Here is a 20,828-nt window from a genome sequence, read left to right as displayed (position 1 = left end):
TGAAAACGGATCGTTTTGATGAGAATTTGATCTCTTTTTGGTTTATGCTTTTATGAAGAGCCAAAGTTGTGACTTGTGAGAGTCATATTCATTACAAATTATCCAATTTTTGAGTAGCTTGTTGACAAATCTCTTTCTTACTTCCAGTTTTTGCAGGTTGGGGAGTCATTTGCTGTTGTCCCACAAAATGGTCAAAGTTTCGCTCTACTTTATGAGGCACCATTAGACTTAGGATTTTATTTATTTACATTCTAACCTCATAACTTAGTCAAGAGCTGATAGTATCTTGCCACGAATTGACTGAGTTTTTAATCAAAAATCCAAATACTATTTCTTTGTTCTACAAAATCTGAAAAAATACTGAAAAAAACACACACTAAAACTTATTCAAGCCCACAAAGCTATAAGCGACATCAAACCAGCACCAACAACAAGAGATAAGCTACAAAATACTTGTATCTTCATACTACTCTGAGCTTTGTGGTTCATGAAAAGTGGAGCTACCAAATCAACAAGGGCCATGTAAATCAAGATTCCAGCAGCTGCAGCGTTAAGAAAACCAGACACTTTTAGGGCCATTGGACTATTCTCATTGTAAATCTCTGACACTCCAATACCAATTCCGATCCCTACTGGTGCCGTGAGTGAGAAGAACAACAACATAACCCAAATTTTCTTTGCTTCAAACTTTGCCTGCATACACAGAAATGTGTAAGTTTTATCTCCTCAGCTGATATAATCATATGAAAGTAAAAAAAAAAATGAATTTAAGATTACCTCAGAGATGCAACCACCAAGACCAAAACCTTCAAACAATTGATGGAAGGTAATTGCAGCTATGAGAGGCTTTATTGTGCTTTCACTTGGAGATACTCCCAGAGATACTCCTATTATCACTGAGTGAACCACAATACCTAATTCCAATATCTATCACCATATGAAAAACAGAGTCAATACTAAAACAGATTTTCTAAAACATATTCAAGAATTTAATTATAACAGAAGAAAAAAAAGGTTTGGGTTTGTCCTTTTACTTACTTGAGTTACAATCTTTTTCCTCATATTAGTGTGATCATCAAGGGGAACAAGAAGAGAGCCATGTGAATGTCCTTGTGAGGCATGAGTATGAGCAGAGGCAGCATGAGAATGTTCCTCCATATCCCCGCCTGTACTCACCGGCAAAGTCTTACCCTCATTCTCCAACCGAGATCTGTTGAAATAACCTGAAGCAAAGGACTCAATCAACATTGTCAAGATCGCAGCAGACATAGCAACAAGCCCCGTCATCGGAAAATCACCCCACGGTGGCTCTTCTCCAAGGCACGGACTAGTGAGACTCTCGGTAGCATCAGGAAGAATGTGGACAAAACCGGTGGCTAGGATTACACCCGCGGCGAATGCTTTCACATACATGAAGAAATCGCTCTCTGACTTGAGGCCAAAAATAGGTAAACAGACGCCAATTATTCCGGCAAATAGGATTGAGAAAAAAGCTATGATCTTGTAATTACGAACTGATGCTTTTGCCGCAGCAGAGTCGTCACCACCTTTGGATCCGCCACATTCGTTTTCTTCCTCTGCAGCTGAGACTAGAAGAGGTAGAATAACCAAGTAGAGAACGAAAGCAGAAATTAGGGTTTTTTGGAATCTACCCATCGTTGGCTTTTGAAAAAAGTTAGGGTTTTGGTTTTTTCTTTTTCTTCCTTGATGGCTTTGATCGTGAGTTTGTAACAGTGAACAATTCGCGTTGCTTATATATAAGAGATTCTCGTTTACAGAGGGTTTTAGAGATATTGAATTTTCCTTTGACCCTAAAGATATGGAATTTGTGTAATTTTTTGTGAATAATGTCGACATGCGCAGTAATACTGTTTTTAAAAACTTTTAATTGGAAATTTTGTATTTGAAATTAGAAGCAGTGGTTTTTGGAGATGACGACATAATTAGTCTAGATGTGTAGTTTATTAGTTTCTGCAAACTAATTTATTGCAAAACGTAGGAAAAAAAAAAAAAAACAAAAATTATAGTTGGAGATAGTTTTGGTAATTATGTATTTATTGCAAATTTCGAAAGCTTGACTCTATTGACTACTAAGAAAGATAATTTTGTAAATTTACCGTAAATCCCAATTAATGTATCAAGAGAGGGAATGCGCATGTTGAATCTTAAAAACTAGGAATTTGGAAACATGTTAGTTCAGGGTTTATACGCCATAACTAAGTACGATCCACATCACAAGTAAATGTGGCTTACGGGGCTCGAAAGTAATCGCCGTTCAGCTGATTATGGATTGCGAATGGGCATGGATTTGAGAAACTTTTCATCGAGTTTTTGTTTAAACCCTTTAAAAGATGTACATACAGGATACAGCTCGTACACAACTTAGTTTTATCAATTGGAGCTCTCTTCTTGTTAATTTATGCTACTCTTCCGTTCTTGGTCAATCCCCTATAAATTAAAAAAGAAGCATTCTTGAAAAAATGCTGATGTGTCGTCGCCAGAGAGCTCGAAGCATATTTTAGCAAATAACTTTTATTAATTATACTAATTACATCTATGTCACTATAGATTTATGTCAAAATTCATTACATAAATTAAAACTATTTGTACCCATTTAATTTGAAACTATATTACTATTTTTTTTAAAACAACAAATTATTTTTTTAAAATGATAATTATTCATATTTTATTAAAATAAAGTTCATACAAATTTTTCCACCACGTTAAGATTCTTTTCTACATTCAAATATTTCACGGGTAAAATGTATTTTTACATAAAATAGTCACAAATTTAAATAATAATAAAAATTAGTTACATATTTTGTTTTATACAAACGAATCTTAGATCTCAAATAATAATTTTATTCGTAATAATTTTATTTGAATTCAATTTATCCGCACTTGTTTACCTAGTTAGAGTATTATCATTAAATATTCGTACAGTATATATAAATCAAATTCATATCCTTTTTTATTTATTCAAGATTTTCTTAGGCGTAAATCAGAGTTTATCAAATAACCAAAGATACTCTTTTAAAATTACGGTAGTCCAAAGTCAGTTGGTCTTTTTTCTAACTTGGCGTTTCGTTATACTTTTTTTTTTTGAATGAAACTTGGCGTTTCGTTATTGCATAAATTCAGCAACTAATTTTTATTTTATACTATCAATTTTTCAACTCAAAGCGTGAAACGTATCCATACTACTTTACTTTGTATACCTAAAACAAATACTCTGTTTTTGCTCTGTTTCTTTGAAAACTCTGTATTTATTATGGAATCCTTTAGTATATATGTACATAGGAAAAAGTATGCTTAAAACAAAATTAAAAGAGAAAAAAAAAAAAAAAACCTTTTTGTTCTTTGGTATATGTCTTACAATTTTCTGGAGAAGTAATAAGGTGCGATTTTGAGGACAAGACCGGGAAAGACATCATCCGGATCATGGATATGAGGGTTTCGCTCCACTATAAACGGGTCACCGCATTTATCTCCGATGGTATGAAGCGTCTCACCTTCTCCGACGACGTAAATCTCTTCGCAAGGTTTCTCTGAGAATTGAGACCCTCTGATCGAGTTAGAAGCGTTGTTCTCACGAACAGATAACAAAAGTATTAAAGACAGCAACACAACAGCAGAACACCAAGCGCTCATGTCTGAAGAACCTGTTCTTGAACCTCTCATGCCTTTTTAGTTTCTTCTATATTAAAGACAAAAGTATAAAACGCTTCGAGTTTTTCTCTCTTTCGATAAGGAATGGGAAATTGAGTTATGTATTTATTTGACATGCGTTTTGAGTTGTTTTATATTGGGAAGAGAAGTGAGGGTAGTTTCGTCTTTTGGTCTAGGGGTGTTGTGTTGTGTTGGTTGGGTTAGAGACTTGGTCTCTTTATGCTTGTGGTGCAGGTCAACGGTTGTGACTCACTAAAGGAGATGTTTGCACTTTCTTTTAACCTATTCCTCCAAGTCATATCATCCTTATCAGTTTCCCAAAAAAAAAAAAAAAAAAGCATCCTTATCACTGATTTGAATATATATTTTTATTTTATATATATTAATAAATGGATTTTTATGTCATTGTATAAAATTAAATGTATGTCATTAAAAAACCTATATAGGTGGCGTTTTAAAACTAAACAGCTTAGGACATGTAGCCTAATAGCAATTTCCTAAAATATTAAAAAAAAAAGTTAAACTACGAAAAAAAAAAAAAAAGTAGATTCGAAATTTAGATAATAGTGAATAACATTTTATATGCCAAAAAATTTAGCAAAAAAGGTAGAAAGAAAAAAATATAGAATATTAAAAACTATAAATAAAATCTTCACAAGTGTAACAAAATGAATGGTAGAGTCGCAGAGATGACAAGGTGACATGTAATGGAGTTTTTAGATTCGAGTAATTTTCATAATATCTCTGAACTCCTCTTTTAGTACTAGTTAAGATATTGAAAATACTATTTATTTGTTTATTTTAGATATTGTTATAGTTGACCAATCAATTTAATTAATACTACACCAAATCTATAATTTCAATTAAAGTATCACAAATATAAAATAAGATACTTTTTTTTTTTTTGTCATCTAATGTTATATTGATAATACTTGAAATGTTACGACGCCGACTATGCTGGTGATCACGACACGCGTCGATCAACAACTGGAAACGTGTTCAGGCTTAGTTTAGGAGCAGTTTGTCTTTGAAAAGTAAGCGGTGTTTTAGCAGTAACCCTTGTTGGAAGTGGTAGAAATACAACTTTGCCGGCGGAAAAACGATATATCCCCAGAGTCTAAGCCCAAACAAGGGAAGCTAGGCCGGCGGACAAAGGATAAGTCCTGGAGTCAGCTAAAACTACACAACAGAAAGATTGAAAGCCAAAACGAAGTAGGTCGAAACCAAACAACTAAGAACAGAGGCAATAACAATAAAGTCCAAAAGATAAACACTAGTTCTAAACGAAAAATCGATCTTTTCTTCTTAAGTTCCTGCGAATGAGATGTACCAATGTTGCCCACGGCCACCAAAGATACTTTTCAGAGTATATAATGTTTTATCAAATAGATTATATTGGAAAAAAATTTAGGATATCGTATTTAAGTAATACTCTTTCCATTTCAAAATATAGTATATGGTAACTTAAATACGTAGATTAAGAAGTCTTTACTTTTAAGTGAGTTCAATCAATCAGAAACAATACTACATAATATAAAATAGTAAATTAATCTAAAAATTGTATAGAAACTTGAAAACATCTTATATTGTGAAGTATTAACTAAGGAAAATAGAGAATATGGTTAAAAGAAACGTAGCCTTCGAGAGTAGCTAGCCAGCCGCCATTTAAAGACACGTAAGTTATTATAGTTCCACAAAAGCCAACGCTCCAACTACCTTTTATTACTTAACTAATTAACCTTAGATATTATGTACGATTTCTTATAATCCTCAAATTACAAAATACTCTAATTCGTTATAAAAGTGGTTCATCAGTATTATCATTTTTTTTTTTTTTTTGTCAACGTGTTGCCGATCGATTCTATTATTCGTATGTTTTGGATAAAAAGAATTCGTACCAGTTGTCATCGTATCGGTTGTCCTGTCGTGAATATACCATACCATAACCTGGTGAACCAGTCATAACATTTGATGAAAGTAAATGATTTGACATAACGGAATTAATTATTCAACTAGCTATTTTTAATTTGTAGTACATTAAATCTAAGTATTATTATGAATCATTGAAGATGGGTACTGAGCAAACCAAGTAAACTGCAATACGTTTTGATAAGTTTGAAGAAAGATGCATCCTCTCCTACAGCATCTAACTGAATTTTCCATATAGTGATAAATGCGTAGCAAAGTCTTTTTATTCCTAATATTGATCCTATTTCAGCAATAACGTAAGAAGGACGTTGTAAAAACCTTACAAACCAAAAGTGAAAAACAAACATCTAACCAAATTTATACATAGGAGATAGTGGGATCTGATAGATGTAACTGAATAACCCGATGAAATGTATTTTAAAGGATATGATCATTTTAAAATTTAGCATTCCAAAACTTTGTGAAAGCACATCACTATATTAAATTTAAAACTAAAATTTTATCTTTGAATGCTTTTACTTTTAAATTAGATACTCGATTAGTATACATCGTGTTGATGTACACTAAGATTAGGGAATATGGTGTTAGTGAAGGTTAGACAAATTTGACGACGAAAAATAATGGGAATCTTTATTGTTAATGGCGTGCGGAAGATGAGTAAACACGAAATGAGGATCAACGGTTAGAATGAAATTTGACAAAGTCCGATCGGTCCACATTCTATAAAAGCAGTCCCAACAATTCTATAGGTTTATATATTTTCCACAACGGCCGAAAGTCTTACTTGTTATTATAAGCATCCATTAAGTGTTTCATATGCACATATTTGCGCAAGAAAGGTTTATATAAAACTATCAATTATCGAATATATGATTTTTTTTTTAATGGTCGTGGTTTCTTTTTATGAGTTTTAGAAAATTAAGTTAATAATGTCCAACCATCCCAATGATTCGATCATATATATTGGCTTTCATTACTATACAAATTGGTGTTTTGTTTAGTCGAGGAAATTTGAATGATACAATACAATCATACAAGTCAATAATTTGTTTTGGTTATCTGCCAATTTCGGGAAAAAGTCCATGCGTCTATGTGGGCTGGAGGCTAAATTAGTTTCCTCCCAAAGAAAAACTCGAATACTAACGTATGAAGTTTTCCTCAGTTAGATTTCAGAAGTCAATCAACAACCAAGTGAGCTACCTACTCTTAATAAGAGAGAGAGAGAGAGAGAGAGAGAGAGAGAGAGAGAGTCCATTACTTGATTAACATGAGAAACAAGATTTAGATATCGTAGGATAATCAATATGAATATATGACTAATATAGTTTTACACATGTTTCTCGTCTTTTGAGTCATTATAAATGATATCTTAGTGTTTTCTTTTAAAAACATAACTTGGTGCGTAGGTTAAGTGGATGCTGGATCATAGTGGAGAGAGACTCATTTGAAAACATGTCTTGCATGACCAAAACAGATGGGCCTTGTTGGCAAAAAAAACAGATGGGCCTTCTAGCCAAGTCCGCCGTTGGTGTGTGAATGTGATTGTGGCCCCAACGTAACGTTTATAACAATATTTTAGGAAATTAAACTATTCAAAATTTTAATAATGTATCTTAAATCATAGCTAATACTTGATTTTCTTCTATCTTTGTTTTTGCAAATTTCTATCTTTGCTATTATCCATACAGCTAATTTCCAACTTATCACTTTATATTGGTTTTTTTCCTCGGACATCAACTAATAGAAGCTAGTAGTATTGTTTCAAACTTACAACTCAACCATATCCATTTGTTACATGTTTTATTTTACCATCATTTTTTGACTAACCACAAGTCCACTAACCACAAGTCCAAGACCCACATCATGTCAGATCTTCAGCACAATTTAAATATTAGATCATAATCTCAATATTGAGCATTTTGAGCCCATGTAAACAACAAATACAATTCTTCTTTTAGCCCGTTGTTTTTGTTGTGTTATATAATGAACAGATTGGTATTATTCCTATCATTGTAGACTTTACACATTGGTGTTATTATAACTAGCCACATATCTGTCGTACTTACTACCACACAATCAAAACTGACGATAAGATTTATGCTTTCTTCGATCAAATTGATGATTCAAGCAAACCAAAAAAAAAAACATCATAAACAATATAAACAAGTAAGTGTTAATAGTAGTAGTGAGTGAGAGACATGGCTTCAACGAAAATAAACCCATTAACAACAATCTACAAATCCCCAAGAAGATACAATAACCACAAATCCCAAAACCAAATCAAACTTGTGATTTCAAATTCACTAAACCCAAAACCCAACACAACAACACAGCTCCCCAATAATCTCTACAGTGTCAGCTTCAAAACCGTTGGAACAGGTAAGCTTGGCATCTCCAGATATCCCGATTTCGAATACTCTCCTCAAGGTGGCTCCGGCACCGGAACCGCTCAAAAGATCGACGAAAACAGAGCATCAAACTTTGGATTGTTGTCTGTTTGTTTCAATGTGGCTACTCTCTATATCCCTCCTCTCACTAGCCAAACCACGAAATTTCTCGGCTTTCCATTGCCTCCGTTTCTAAAAATCGATATCTCACCGGAGGTTTTCCAAGGAACTATCGAACCTGAATCCGGAAAGGTAACAAATTTCATAAAATCCTCTGTTCTTATAAATCCTCTGTTTTTAGAAGTCCTCTGTTTTTAGAAGTTCTTTTTGAACTTTTTTGACATGGGTTTGATATGAAAGGTGGAACTGGAGTTTACGGCGAAGTTCTTTTTCACGGCGGGAGGAGGGATATACAGAGCACCAGCGTTGGTGGTGAAAACGGTGTTGACGACGGAAGAGTCAAGAGGAGAGAGGAAGAGTGGGAGAGGGGAGAGAATGGATAAAGAAGGGAAGTGTAGACTCGTAGGCGTGGCTAAAGTTGAGACCGTCGACGATTGGTTTATGAACACGTTCCTATCTCTTCCGGAGGAGTGTCTCGCCGATCTACAAGCTGTTATTTCAGTCTCTGATTCTTGATCTTGAATCTTGATCTTGATGATAAGCTATAATTTGTTTTGAGTTTTGAAGTAACAAAAGTTGTTTTTGTTACAAACTTGTATTAGTATGTTTTTTCATAGATGATTGTGGAAGAATTGAATACATTAAAATTGTAATGGTTGCGTGACACCCCTAGGAATAGAAAAGAAAAGGAGAAATGATGGGCCTGAGCATGGAAAAAAACCAAATTACAGATTGAAGAAGTGAATGCGATTGACACATATCTTTAACACTTGTTCGTTTGTGGAAATGTGATCTACCAAAAATATATATTATCTTCGTGATTTTATCTGACCGACCTTGTAGTTGATGATACTACTTTTGTTTGAAAAATTTGATTGATTACTGTACTGTACATGACTTGTCATGAAAAAGTTCGATATGACTTATTCCAGAAAACAATTAGTGTTTTTTTTCTTCATACTGTAGAAAAGCATCATCAGATGATTATATTATTATTGTATTTTTTTTTTTTTTCTTCTTCTTCTTCTTGCAAATTTGCCTTCAGGGTTCCCTTCCAACTTGGTTGCCGTGTTTTACGCACATAAAATTGGTTAAATAAATTAAAGAATAACAGACTTATGTGTAAATTTAGTTAAAAGAAAAGATATGAGTTTGGGAAAATGGAATAAAATCTTCCTCGTACTCAGAAATCAACAAAACTCTCTGGCCAAACACTAATTACCACGTGCAACTATAATATCATTGCGTTGATCTTCTTGTTTTACTACGTTTCAAGAAAAGATTTCCTTTCTCTTCTACTACTATAGTTGTAGGATTGTTGTAATCAATAAACTACAAATGATAATAATGGTTTTTGTATGTGTGTGTACTGTTTCGTATCAGTCGATGATGCTTAAAAAGATACAGTACTACTTACTTAACTGGTGTAGTTTTTAAGGACAGTTTAACTAGTACATTAGTGATAATAGTACAAGAAAAAACAAAAGGCAGTTCATCGATAGGAAATTTCCTCCCAAAATTTTGGGGACCAGTTCTCTCACATTCACACGCGCAAGACTTGAAACGTGAGGCTGGTGAAATCATCGTGTTGTCAATGTATTCGCCCAACGCACGTATTTTTTATTTGGTTTCACGTTAAACTAGAGTTATTTTGATTCGTTTTTCTTCTTATTTAGAATCTAGAGCAGTGCCGACGATGACCCAGTGCACAAAGTGCATTTGCACCATGTCACAATATTTTGGAAAAAATTATAAGGTTTTTAGGCTCTTCAATGTTTCATATTTTGACAAAAAAACCCCAAAATATTGAAAATCTAAAAATAAGACCTGTAAATTAGGAGAAAAAAAAAATTTGGCATAAGGTGCAAGAAAAGTTTGAGCCGGCCCTGATCTAAAGTCCAAAGTCAAAACACAAGCCAAAGACTAATTCCTAAGAATTCTTGAAAGATTAAAAAAAAAACACTTTTGTCAACTAAAGAAAGTAACAGAAGTTATTGAAGTCAAGACTAATTCCTAAAACTTCTTGAAAGATTAATTTACTAGTGATGATGAATGAGTTAGATAAAAAAAATTAGATTCAAAGTTACCATCATCATATAGATTCACAATGGGTAAAAGAACATTTCAATAAACTGAATGCAAAGTGATGTTGGTGGATAATAATGACATATATAAATAATGCCGAGAAACTTGACTTGGTCGACTAGTTTTTCTGCAGTATGTCACATATGAGCAAAGCATATATGCTAAGTGTGTGAATGATGATGATGGTGTGACAACAATATCATCTAATGTTCATCAAACCTTTAGTTGTACTTGTACAGTAGTGATTTGATGATTTTGATTATCTGGCTTAATATTACAGTAGATAGCTCACAGCTAAAAATGTTGGTGTGACACTGTGACCATATATTGATATATATATATATATGAATAAAATAAAATATCTGAAAAAAAAAGTCTACACAAATAAAAAAAGAAGACAAGAAAAGAAACACACACAAGTGAGAGGGTGAATCGACGTCTGTGAAGGCACTGCTCTTCACACGCGTCTCTCTCTCTTTCGCCACGCGCTTCTCTTCTTCCTCTTTCACGCCTCACTCCCTCTATCTCTCTCACGGGTTCTCTCTCTCTCTCTTTTGCCGCAGCGAGATCTCTCTCTCTTTCTCTCTCTTCTCTCTTGTTCTCTCTATGAAGCATCCACCTGTCTCCGCGATTTGATGGACAAGAAGAAACTGCCACACCGAAACCTATTCAATTTACTCCGATCATCCCGCACCGACTTACTCACCCCCTCCTCCTCTAGATAACTAAATAAAGTTTTAAGCTTTTTCTTTATTCCTCCTCTTCTCTTTCGTTTCCTCTTCTGTTACTCTGTCTCTACTCTCTAAATCGGATGGCGCGAAATCAGAGATGGGTTCTGCTTATCGTTGTGGTCTCGTTGTGTCTTGTTTCAGCACTTGAAGCTAGTGACGGAGATTCTGATCCTCTTTACAAGTAATAATAATAATAAAGTCTTCTTCTTTTTTTTTCTTTTTTTTTTTCTTTTTCTTAGATCAGATTTTGTTTCCAATTCAGAACCCTCTCTTCTCTGCTTTCATATCGTTGGAGATGTTTAAAGATACAATCTTTTTTATATCTTAATTAGCTTTCTTGTTATCTCTAACGGAACGAATCTATTTACATTCATTGATTGCATTGATACTGTCTAGGTTTTTTAATTACTGTCAGAGTCGACCGTTAAGATATTCATTGATTGCATAACTTGGCAGCTAGGATGATTCTCATTGTTGTCTTAAAACTCTGTGTTTTATTTACTACCTTTTAGGATGCAAGTACATGTAAGGTTATGGTTTCACAGGTTTTGGTTGGAAATTAGAGCCACAAACAATGGAGTGATTAGGAGGAGGAGGAGGAGGAGGTGGTGGGGAAGGGCTTAACTATGAGTTTACAAACTAAAACTATCAACTCTGTTGGTTGACTTTTCCAAATCTTTTTTTTTTTCTTTTTTTTTCTTTCCAAAGTCTTGTGGGTGAGAGTTGGGACACGTTAGAGATGAGATCTTTGTGTGTTTCCACAAGCCCTTTCATTTTAACTGTAGGGTCATTTGCTTTTGTTGGAAAGATTATAAAGCCAAAGATACTAGAAAGTGACTTGTGTCGCTGCAAGTGGTTTCAACTAGTTTGGTGTTTTCTTTTTTTTTTAACTTAGTGGAAGCTTGTCTTTCTCCCTGTCCATCTTCTAAGTTAGGAGGGTGGTATCGTCTAAGTTCACTCTGTTTGCTAATAACATTGGTTAAAGTTTGGTTGTTAGTGTACTCTCTCTGCTGGGATTAAAGATGCTGCTTTATCCTTGTGGCTTTTTACTCAGTTTAAAGAACAAACCAGTGTTAATATGCTGATTGGTTTTGGTTTACAGGTCATGTGTTGAGCAATGTCAGAAAACAGGATGTGTGGGGGATACTTGCTTCCAGAACTGTAAATTCTCAGCTGATGGAAAAGTCATTGACGGTCCATGGTACATGCAAGAGCCACTTTACCTGAGATGGAAACAATGGGATTGCCAAAGTGATTGTCAGTACGAATGCATGATGACAAGAGAAGAAGAAAGAAGAAGAAATGGGGAGAGACCTACCAAGTATTTCGGTAAATGGCCACTCAAACATGTCTATGGAATTCAGGTAACTCGTCTTCTTTTTGCAATTCTGTATATTTCAGCAACCCTTTCAGCAGCTGATATATCTATGTATATCTATCTTTCAGGAACCTGTCTCTGTTGCATTCTCTGCTCTAGACCTTGCTATGCAGTTCCAAGGATGGGTCTCATATTTCATCCTCGTTTACTATAAACTGCCTCTCCAGCCAAATCGAAAAACGTACTACGAGTACAACGGATTGATGCATATCTATGCCATCATCGTTATGAATTCACTCTTCTGGAGTGGTATTTGTCATAGCAGGTAACTAACATATCCAAGATTGTCAATCAAGGAATCCTCTCTTTATTTAGTAACTTTGTTGCTTTCTATATATAGAGATGTTGAACTGACAGAGAGGCTAGATTACTCTTCAGCTACTGTATTAGCTGCATTTACTCTCATTCTAGCAACACTCCGGTCTTTCAGTATTCACGATCAGTCTGTCAAAATCATGGTTACTGCACCTATTCTCGCTGTTGCAGCTACTCATATTCTCTACCTCAATTTCTACAACCTCGACGAAGGTATCATCTTTTCTTAGGGATTATGAAACTAAAACGTTGGTTTCTTCAAATGCATCTCACTCTATAATGTTAACAGGGCTTCACAGGAAAGTTATATTCGGGATTGGAGGGATAGAGATAGTAGTGTGGGGAATATGGGCTGCTTTAACGTCACATCCATCAAAGTGGAAGCTAAGATCTTTCTTAATGTTGAGCATACTCACAATGTGCCTAAGAATGCTAGATTTCCCACCGTACAAAGGCTACATCGATGCTCACGCTCTTTGGCGCGCCGCAGGGATCCCTCTCTCTTACATTTGGTGGAGTTTTGTCTGCGATGACGCTGTTTTCAGAACCACCGTTCATCTCAAGAAATCCAAGTGAATGAATGGATTCACAAAAAAAAAAGTCTCTTTTTTATCTTTTATTTTTTCCGGCGAGTTTCTCCGGTGTCCAGAAGTTGTTTTAGGGTGTGTTTTTTGCAGAAGAAGCAAGCAATGCTGTTTGGTTCTTCTGTGGTGAATTTGCTTTCGCTTTTTAAGGTCTTCCTCTCTATATTTTCCTGTTTTCTTCTTTTGGTTTTTTTTTTGTGTTTTTTGTTTTTGCTCTCTAGGCTCGTCGGCCGGAGAGTTTTACCGTCGAGAGAGGAATCGACCTTTAAGATCACCAGTTTCATTTTCCCGCTCTTTGACTCACAAAAATCCTTTTTCAATTTTCTCATTGTAAAAAAAAAAAAAAAGAACATGTTTTATTATATTTTTTTATCTGTTTCTTATGGATAGACTTACAATTACTTCAAATGTTTTAATATATGTATTGTGTATATAAACTATATAACTATGGACCAATTAGTTCAAAGTCGGTCTTGATTTTAGAGGGTTCCAAAACTACGCTTCAGTGCAACAACGTAGACGTTGTAATCACCGATTAGCATGTCTCAACTACGCTTAGAGATCAATGTAACAACATAGACGTTGTAGACATGTACTGTAATCACAGATTATATCATATGCCTGCTGGTTTGTTCACCTTTAAAAAAAAAAAAGATAATTGATTAAAAATTTGGGATGTGTCTGTTATTTGGAAAGTGCATGTTTCCTCTTTTTGGTTATTTTTTTATTCTACTTTTGGCTTTAAAAAAAAAAAGTAATTGAAAAATGCTATATATGTAATTATTATTATATAATACTGCAAATTGGCTGTCAAACAAATTTTTCCTTGTAATAAAAGGATAAGTGATAAGGGATGATAAAGAAAACAGGATTACTATTGGTTGCACAGATTTTCAATTAATCTTGTTATCATGTATAAACCACTAATTTTGCTTGTGATTATTTTATAATATTTTGTAAATCTTAGTTGTTAAAAAATTAGCTGTGCATTTAAAGATTTTAGGGATATTTTCATAGCACAAATGGGATTTTTTTTTTCTTTCTTTATAAAGTGGACCTGTCAGTAATAAAACGGGTAATATACAAAAGGGAACATAAATTTCTCATTTTCATTTTCTATCTTTGAAATAATAAAATGTTGAATAGAATAATACAGGTCATATACAGCTAAGCTATTGCACTTAACAGTATAATGTCATATATAAGAACATAGTGAGACAAGAAAATCTACTACTCAAGCAAGAAAAAATTTCTCAGGTCAGTGTAGAAGAAGAAAGATAGCACTAGAACAAAAGATTTCTTAATGCAGTGTTTTATTCTTTAGATCCTTAATTTGATGATGCTAACGATTTTTTATATGATTATAATACAGTGATATCCGCGGAGAAGAACAAAAAATTTGGGTGGGGACAAAGCTCTATTGTCCGATCCATTGGAGCTCTTTTGTTTCACGTGACCTCAACGTTGTGTGGTAACAGTCCAAGCTCTTAGCGACAAAATGAGCGGTAAATCTAACTATGTGACCGATGAATTAACAACCTTATTGTTTAGCCTTGTTTTCACTAATGAGAATTTTATGCTGTGTTTTGATACAATAATCCAAATCTACATATATATATATATAGAAGAAACCAATTCAGCTGATGGTTCAAATCAAAACGGGATGATAGCATCAACCATCAGTTCAAATGGTGACAATTCTCAGGGACGGCGTCCAAAGAAAACTAAGATCAGATGGGAAAATGAGCTTCAACAAAAATTTCTGGAAGCCATTGACCACCTTGGTCTACGCAGTAAGTATCAAAAGTTCTCTTTACCTACTATAGCGATGAATAAAGAATCTAACATCAGTTTATTAGAATTGAAGTCTATCGTTAATATCAATTTGGTTATTTTGCTTGAGTTATTTATTAAGTTAGGGCTGGGTATTCGTCGTGTTCGTGTTAATTTAAACAAATATCTTATTTGCAAAAGATATTACTTTTCAAATGTTTTTAGGTTGTATATTTTATTACACATTGAGATGCCATAAGATTTAAAGGGAATGTTGTGTTATAATTTTTAAGCCATGATATATCGACGTATATAAATTCTTTTAGGTCTTGATTGTTTATATAGTTTTTAGAACTATGGATTTTGGATTTAGCTTCTCAAAACTCATATTTTACACAATCAAAATTTTTGTCAAAATAGATTCTCTTAAAAATAGGGAATCTGATTTTTGGAATTTTCACCAATTTTCTTCATTAAGAATCCAAAAACCAAATATTTGTGTTTTTCATTGTTCTCAAACGAAGATTAATATTTTTTTTCTGTTTAATTTTTTTTTCTTTTTACAAAATCTAAAAACTAAAAACCAAAATCTAAAAATCATAAACTATAATCTAAAAACCATTAAACATTCATGACTTTAGTTTGCTTTTTTTTTTTTTTTTTTTTTTTTTTTTTTTTTTTTTTTTTTTTTTTTTTTTTTTTTTTTTTTTTTTTTTTTTTNTTTTTTTTTTCTTTTGGTTATATAGGGCTGACGTATAACTCAATAAATTTTTAGACTGAGTTATTCGTCTTCTTAATTTTAACTTATCCAGTAAATGAAAAATTACAATGAAATGTGTCAAGCCCTAACTTGCAAAAGTTTTTTTAAAATATCAGTGATTTTGCAAATAAAGAACCAGTACTTTGAAGAGAATGATATTAAAACCGCTCAGCCAAATTAAAATATAGTAACGACATATTATTAATGTCGATATATATATATATATATTTGTAATTTAGGGCTGACGATGTATTACCCGATAAGTAAATTCATGATCTATTTTTAGTTGCTTATTCATATGAAAAAATTATGGCAACATTATTATATTTATCAAGTGTAGTTTTAAGTTTTGATCTTTAATTCATTTTAAGGTAGATTAAATACGTTAAGTATTAGAACTTAAGAAGGTTCAGGTCGTTCTATCGAGCATGCTTCATAATTTATTTTACTTTTCTCATATGTCAAGTTATTGGGACATATATATTTAATACCCAAACTAATGATCTATCTTTTGCTTGGTGATTGATATCATTTTGTAGAGGCTATGCCCAAGACGATCCAAGAATTCATGAACGTGAAAGGCATAACTAGAAGTCACATTGCCAGCCACTTGCAGGTTCGATCCTGATCTATAACATTGCTTAAAGTCATAACCATATATATGCCATTTAATCATATTTCAAAGAACATAATATAATCAATGCTATTTGTTGGACGTAATATCTTATATCAGCATAAAAGATATGACTAATGTTGGAGTTGTTTACGTTGTACAGAAGTACAGAAAACACTTGAAAAGGCTTAAGCAAAAGGCCAAAAGAGCCGCAATGGCAAAAATAATTAATAGGAAACTCACCATCTCTGCATCTGCATCTGCATCTGCATCATCCGGTGTACTTGACCTACAAGGCACCTTCAAATGCGCACAACTGAACATGGACGATCTGTTTCAATCCCAGCTCGGCGATGGTGTTGGTCAGTCGAGCCTTATTCTGAACAAGAGTGCCTCTAGAAACTACATGATGCAACAAACCAGATCCAACTTGTTGCCTGTGGGAGGAGGTCGCGGATATTCTAGTGGCGTGTTGCCTTTGAACAACGAAATGAGAAGCTTTTCGGCAACACCTCAAGTGTCTCGAGTTCCTGTACTTGGACAATATGGTAATGCTTATGGAGCCGGCCGAGTTGATGGTAATGCTTATGGCTCTCCTGGTGGAAGCTTGGCTGCCATGAACTTGGATGTCAATAACAACAATATGAGTGACCCGATTCTTCCTTCTACATTTGGAAAGTCCTTATCCAACGGTGGTCAGACACAGAGCAATTTGCTTGGGCTTCTAGAAGCACCTTGGGGACATCTCAAGCTCCTCGAATTGGGCAATATGGTACAAGAAATGATGTTTACAACGCTGGGATCAATACAACTGAATATATAGATTTGACTGGACATGGTGGAGCAAGATTTAATGGCTCTCTTGGTGAAAATGTGGGCACAATGAACAATAACATGACGAGCCATGGAAGTTCAACTTCGAGGCTTTCTTCCCCATTGTCATCCTTCTTTGCCAGCGAGGATCGGGTACAAAGAAATTTGAATGCGCAACTGGATGGTCTGATACCTATACTAGAGAGTATGAGCGTGTGCAATGATGACATTGGCAATACAGTTAACTCCCAGTTTGATCAGAATCAGGTAGAGTAACTTATAACCGTATTAACTAATTTAACCTTCTTTAATATTAGTTTACAGAAATGAAGCTAATGGTGTGATTTATATGTGATGATTTGAGTAGCATAAAGGTCAAGTGAGTGCTGGAAACTCTGGATTGTCCAACGATGTTCCTGAAGGAAGTGCAACTAGCAATTCGAAATTTGATCACGTAAGTGCATGATTTTTTGTTTTTTTTAGTTAGTATATATATGTATACGTATGAGTGTGTGTGTGTGTGTGTGTGTGTGTGTGATTCATATGTGATGATTTGAGCAGCTTCTAAAGCAAATGGGTGTTGGAGATTCTGAATCGTCCAACGATGCTCTTCTTGAGAATATAGTTAATAATTGGAGTAATTTCAATAATGTAAGTCAATTTTTATATTACTCTATTTTATGTTTCTTTTCTATAGTATTTTAGTGGTATATATATATATATATGTGTGATTATTTGACCAGTATCAAGGTCAAGTGAGTGCTGGAGATCATGAACTATCCAACACTGCTCTTCTTCAGAAGTTTACAAACTGGAGCTTTAATAACGTAAGTCATGTTTATATTCCTTTTATCTACTGGCATAAATATGTGATTATTTGACTAGCATTATGGTGATCAAGTGAGTGCTGAAAATTCTAAATTGAACGATATTTTTCTTGAAAAGTATGTGATTAATAATTGTAGCTTTGATAACGTAAGCCATGATTATATTACTTTCTTTTAGTAGCATATATATATATATATATATATATGTGATTTTATGTGATGGTTTGGGCAGTATCAAGGTCAAGTGGGTGCTGGAAATCCTGAATTGTCCAACAATGTTCTTCTTGAAAAGAATGCAATTGATAATTGGAACGTCAATAACGTAAGTCATGTTTGTGTTAATTACTTTCTTTTACTACCATATATAAGCCGTTTATATGAGATGATGTATGCAGTATCAAGGTCAAGTTGAAAGCAATGCACTTAATAATTGGAGATTTAGTAACATAAGCCATGTCTATATTACTTATTATTAGTGGTATTTATATATGTGATTATTTGACCAGCATCAATATCAAGTGGGTGCTGGAAATCCTGAACTGTTCAACAATGTTCTTCTGGAAGGGAATGCCATCAATAATTGGAGCTTTAATAATTACGTAAGTCATAATTAATTAACTTTTTTTTCTTTCTTTCTAATGGCGTAAATATATGATTTATATATGATTTATAAGCAACATCAAGGTCAAGTGAGTGATGGAAACCCTAATTTGCCCAATGGTATTGCTCTTGGAGAGAATGTGATTAATAACTGGAGCTATAACGTAAGCCATGTTTATACTATTAATTTCTTTAAGTAGCATATCTGTTATATATATAGTGTGATTTAAATATGATGATCTGAACAGCATCAGGGTCAAGTGAGTGCTGGAAATTTTGGGCTGTCCAACGATATTCTTCTTGAAGGAAATGCAATTAACAATTGGAGCTTTAATAACGTAAGTCATATTTATATATTTTACTCTTAGTATCATATACTATATATGTGATTTATATGTGATGATTTGCGCTTGCAGTATCAAAGTCAAGTGAATGTTGGAAATTATGAAATGGCCAATGGTGTTTTTCAAAATGCATTTGGTAATGGGAGCTTTGATATTGTAAGTCATGTATATATAACTTTTTAAAATTAATTTATATATAGTGATATATGTAGTGATATATGTGATGATTTAATTAAGCAGCATCAAGGTCAAGTGAATGCTGGATATCCTGAATTCGCCAAAAATGCTCTTTTTGAAAGGAGCAACTGGAACTTTGGTAACGTAAGTCATGTTTATTTTTAACCTTTCTTTTTAGTAGCATATATAACTGTGTACATTGTATATCTATATGGAGAGAAAATTTATGAATCATATATACATAATCTATGATTTAGGTGAATGACAACCCTACTGAGAAAACATTCAACTCTGTCGATGCTAATTCGAAAATGTACATTCCTAATCCCGGCATGAACGCAATAACCCAGGTTAAACTATATAGAATATCTTATTATTTTTACCTTACAGTGACATGACAAACCATTGATATTTAAACAATTATTGCATCCATAGGAGGAACAAAGTAGGAATGAAGAAGCATTGAACTATCTAACTGTGAATTCGGAGATGTATCTTCCTACTCCAGATATGAACGCTATCAATCAGGTAACTATATATGAATATAATTTTTCCTTGAATCACTTTCATGCAAATTATTAACGTGACAAATAATTTGATATTTGAACATTACTTGCATAGGAACAAGGTAGCGATGAATCAACATTGAACTCTATCGCTGCTAGTTCTTCGGAGATGCGTATTCCTAGTCCTACTCCCGACATAAGCACTCGCAATCTGGTAACTATAGACATCTTTTATTTTGAATTATTTTCATGTGAAATGGCATGACAAATAGTAATTGATATTTAAACATTTAATTGCATAGGAAAAAGGAGTTGCACCTTTGCCGGAAGTTCCATTGACACCAATCGATCAGCTGGTAAAATGCTTTAAACCTTTTGAACCCCATTTTGTTTCAAATTAAACTTCGAAGGGGGAAAAAAAGCTAATTATATACCAATACCTTATTCTCATTTTTATATCAATATTAGGCATAGATATATTAGGTCGTATTTTTATACTTGTAGTTCAGGAATGTCACATGTGAACTACATTCGAACTTCTCATATCAAATTAACTGACTGGTATGTGTTTATGTTTTCTGATATAGGATTGGACGACCGAAGGAGACTGCATGAACTTTATGATCGATATTGATGACTTGTTCTAAAAGAGCCTCGAGGCCCTCTCTATTTCGCTTTCAATAAAAGTATCTGATTAATATCTGATAACTTGGTTATGTCGTTCTCTTCTTTAAGACTATATTTAAATTTCGGATATTGTTTTGGTTTAAGACTATTTAAATTGGGATATTTGTTCTGGTTTGAGATTATATTTAAATTTTGGATATTTGTTTTGGTTTTGACATTATATTTATATTTTGGATATTTTTTTTTAATCGTCATATTTAATTTGGATGCTGTTTTATGAAGTTAATAGATTATATATATATTGAGTGATTGTAGTTGTAGATCTATGCTTAGAAGTTAGAACAGTATAATTTATAATTTATATATATATATATATATATAGTTTTTTGGGCAAATCGCCTCAAAACTTTAATACTCTTTTTATTTTTATTTTAATTCGTCTTTTTAATACTAAAGCCGATTGTTTTAATTAATCTGTAATTTTTTAGGATTTATTTTATTAAATTATCATTTGTAGGCTTTGTTCTGTCGTTCGGAACCGTTTGTGTAGTCTTAAATTTGTTGGTATACGAAAAAAAAAACGTTTGCCA

General features: G+C 33.4%; 4 protein-coding genes across 5 annotated transcripts; 2 read left to right on the top strand and 2 right to left on the bottom strand.

Moving 5' to 3' along the window:
* Window positions 388-1,691, bottom strand: LOC104739601 (probable zinc transporter 12). Its single transcript, XM_010460019.2, has 3 exons — window positions 1,039-1,691; window positions 778-927; window positions 388-693 (listed from the first exon to the last, which is right to left on the bottom strand). The coding sequence occupies exons 1-3, from the start codon at window positions 1,654-1,656 to the stop codon at window positions 388-390; spliced, it is 1,074 nt and encodes a 357-aa protein (XP_010458321.1). The 5' UTR covers window positions 1,657-1,691.
* Window positions 3,245-3,785, bottom strand: LOC104739594. Its single transcript, XM_010460008.2, has one exon. It carries the CDS (start codon window positions 3,679-3,681, stop codon window positions 3,373-3,375), a length of 309 nt encoding a protein of 102 aa, XP_010458310.1. The 5' UTR covers window positions 3,682-3,785; the 3' UTR covers window positions 3,245-3,372.
* Window positions 7,679-8,863, top strand: LOC104739585. Its single transcript, XM_010459996.2, has 2 exons — window positions 7,679-8,237; window positions 8,346-8,863. The coding sequence occupies exons 1-2, from the start codon at window positions 7,797-7,799 to the stop codon at window positions 8,619-8,621; spliced, it is 717 nt and encodes a 238-aa protein (XP_010458298.1). The 5' UTR covers window positions 7,679-7,796; the 3' UTR covers window positions 8,622-8,863.
* Window positions 10,726-13,599, top strand: LOC104739576 (post-GPI attachment to proteins factor 3). Of its 2 annotated transcripts, none has more exons than XM_010459984.2 (5): window positions 10,726-11,102; window positions 12,024-12,285; window positions 12,368-12,564; window positions 12,640-12,827; window positions 12,904-13,599. In XM_010459984.2, the coding sequence occupies exons 1-5, from the start codon at window positions 11,002-11,004 to the stop codon at window positions 13,188-13,190; spliced, it is 1,035 nt and encodes a 344-aa protein (XP_010458286.1). In that variant the 5' UTR covers window positions 10,726-11,001; the 3' UTR covers window positions 13,191-13,599. The 2 variants fall into 2 exon arrangements, with proteins under 2 accessions (XP_010458286.1, XP_019093506.1); XM_019237961.1 differs by lacking the exon at window positions 10,726-11,102 and adding an exon at window positions 11,559-11,577.

The sequence above is a fragment of the Camelina sativa genome, chromosome 2, assembly GCF_000633955.1.
Source record: "Camelina sativa cultivar DH55 chromosome 2, Cs, whole genome shotgun sequence".
Classification (NCBI taxonomy): domain Eukaryota; kingdom Viridiplantae; phylum Streptophyta; class Magnoliopsida; order Brassicales; family Brassicaceae; genus Camelina; species Camelina sativa.
This window is presented reverse-complemented; position numbering and strand designations above follow the sequence as displayed.

Bases quoted from the DNA above. Each gene is read 5' to 3' on its own strand.
- LOC104739585 (XM_010459996.2), top strand. From the start codon at position 7,797: ATGGCTTCAACGAAAATAAACCCATTAACAACAATCTACAAATCCCCA. The intron at 8,238-8,345 runs GTAACAAATTTC...TTGATATGAAAG, and splicing joins TCGAACCTGAATCCGGAAAG to GTGGAACTGGAGTTTACGGC.
- LOC104739601 (XM_010460019.2), bottom strand. From the start codon at position 1,656: ATGGGTAGATTCCAAAAAACCCTAATTTCTGCTTTCGTTCTCTACTTG. The intron at 928-1,038 runs GTAAGTAAAAGG...ATATGGTGATAG, and splicing joins GGAAAAAGATTGTAACTCAA to ATATTGGAATTAGGTATTGT. The intron at 694-777 runs GTAATCTTAAAT...CTGTGTATGCAG, and splicing joins TTGGTGGTTGCATCTCTGAG to GCAAAGTTTGAAGCAAAGAA.
- LOC104739594 (XM_010460008.2), bottom strand. From the start codon at position 3,681: ATGAGAGGTTCAAGAACAGGTTCTTCAGACATGAGCGCTTGGTGTTCT.
- LOC104739576 (XM_010459984.2), top strand. From the start codon at position 11,002: ATGGCGCGAAATCAGAGATGGGTTCTGCTTATCGTTGTGGTCTCGTTG. The intron at 12,565-12,639 runs GTAACTAACATA...TTCTATATATAG, and splicing joins AGTGGTATTTGTCATAGCAG to AGATGTTGAACTGACAGAGA. The intron at 12,828-12,903 runs GTATCATCTTTT...TAATGTTAACAG, and splicing joins TTTCTACAACCTCGACGAAG to GGCTTCACAGGAAAGTTATA.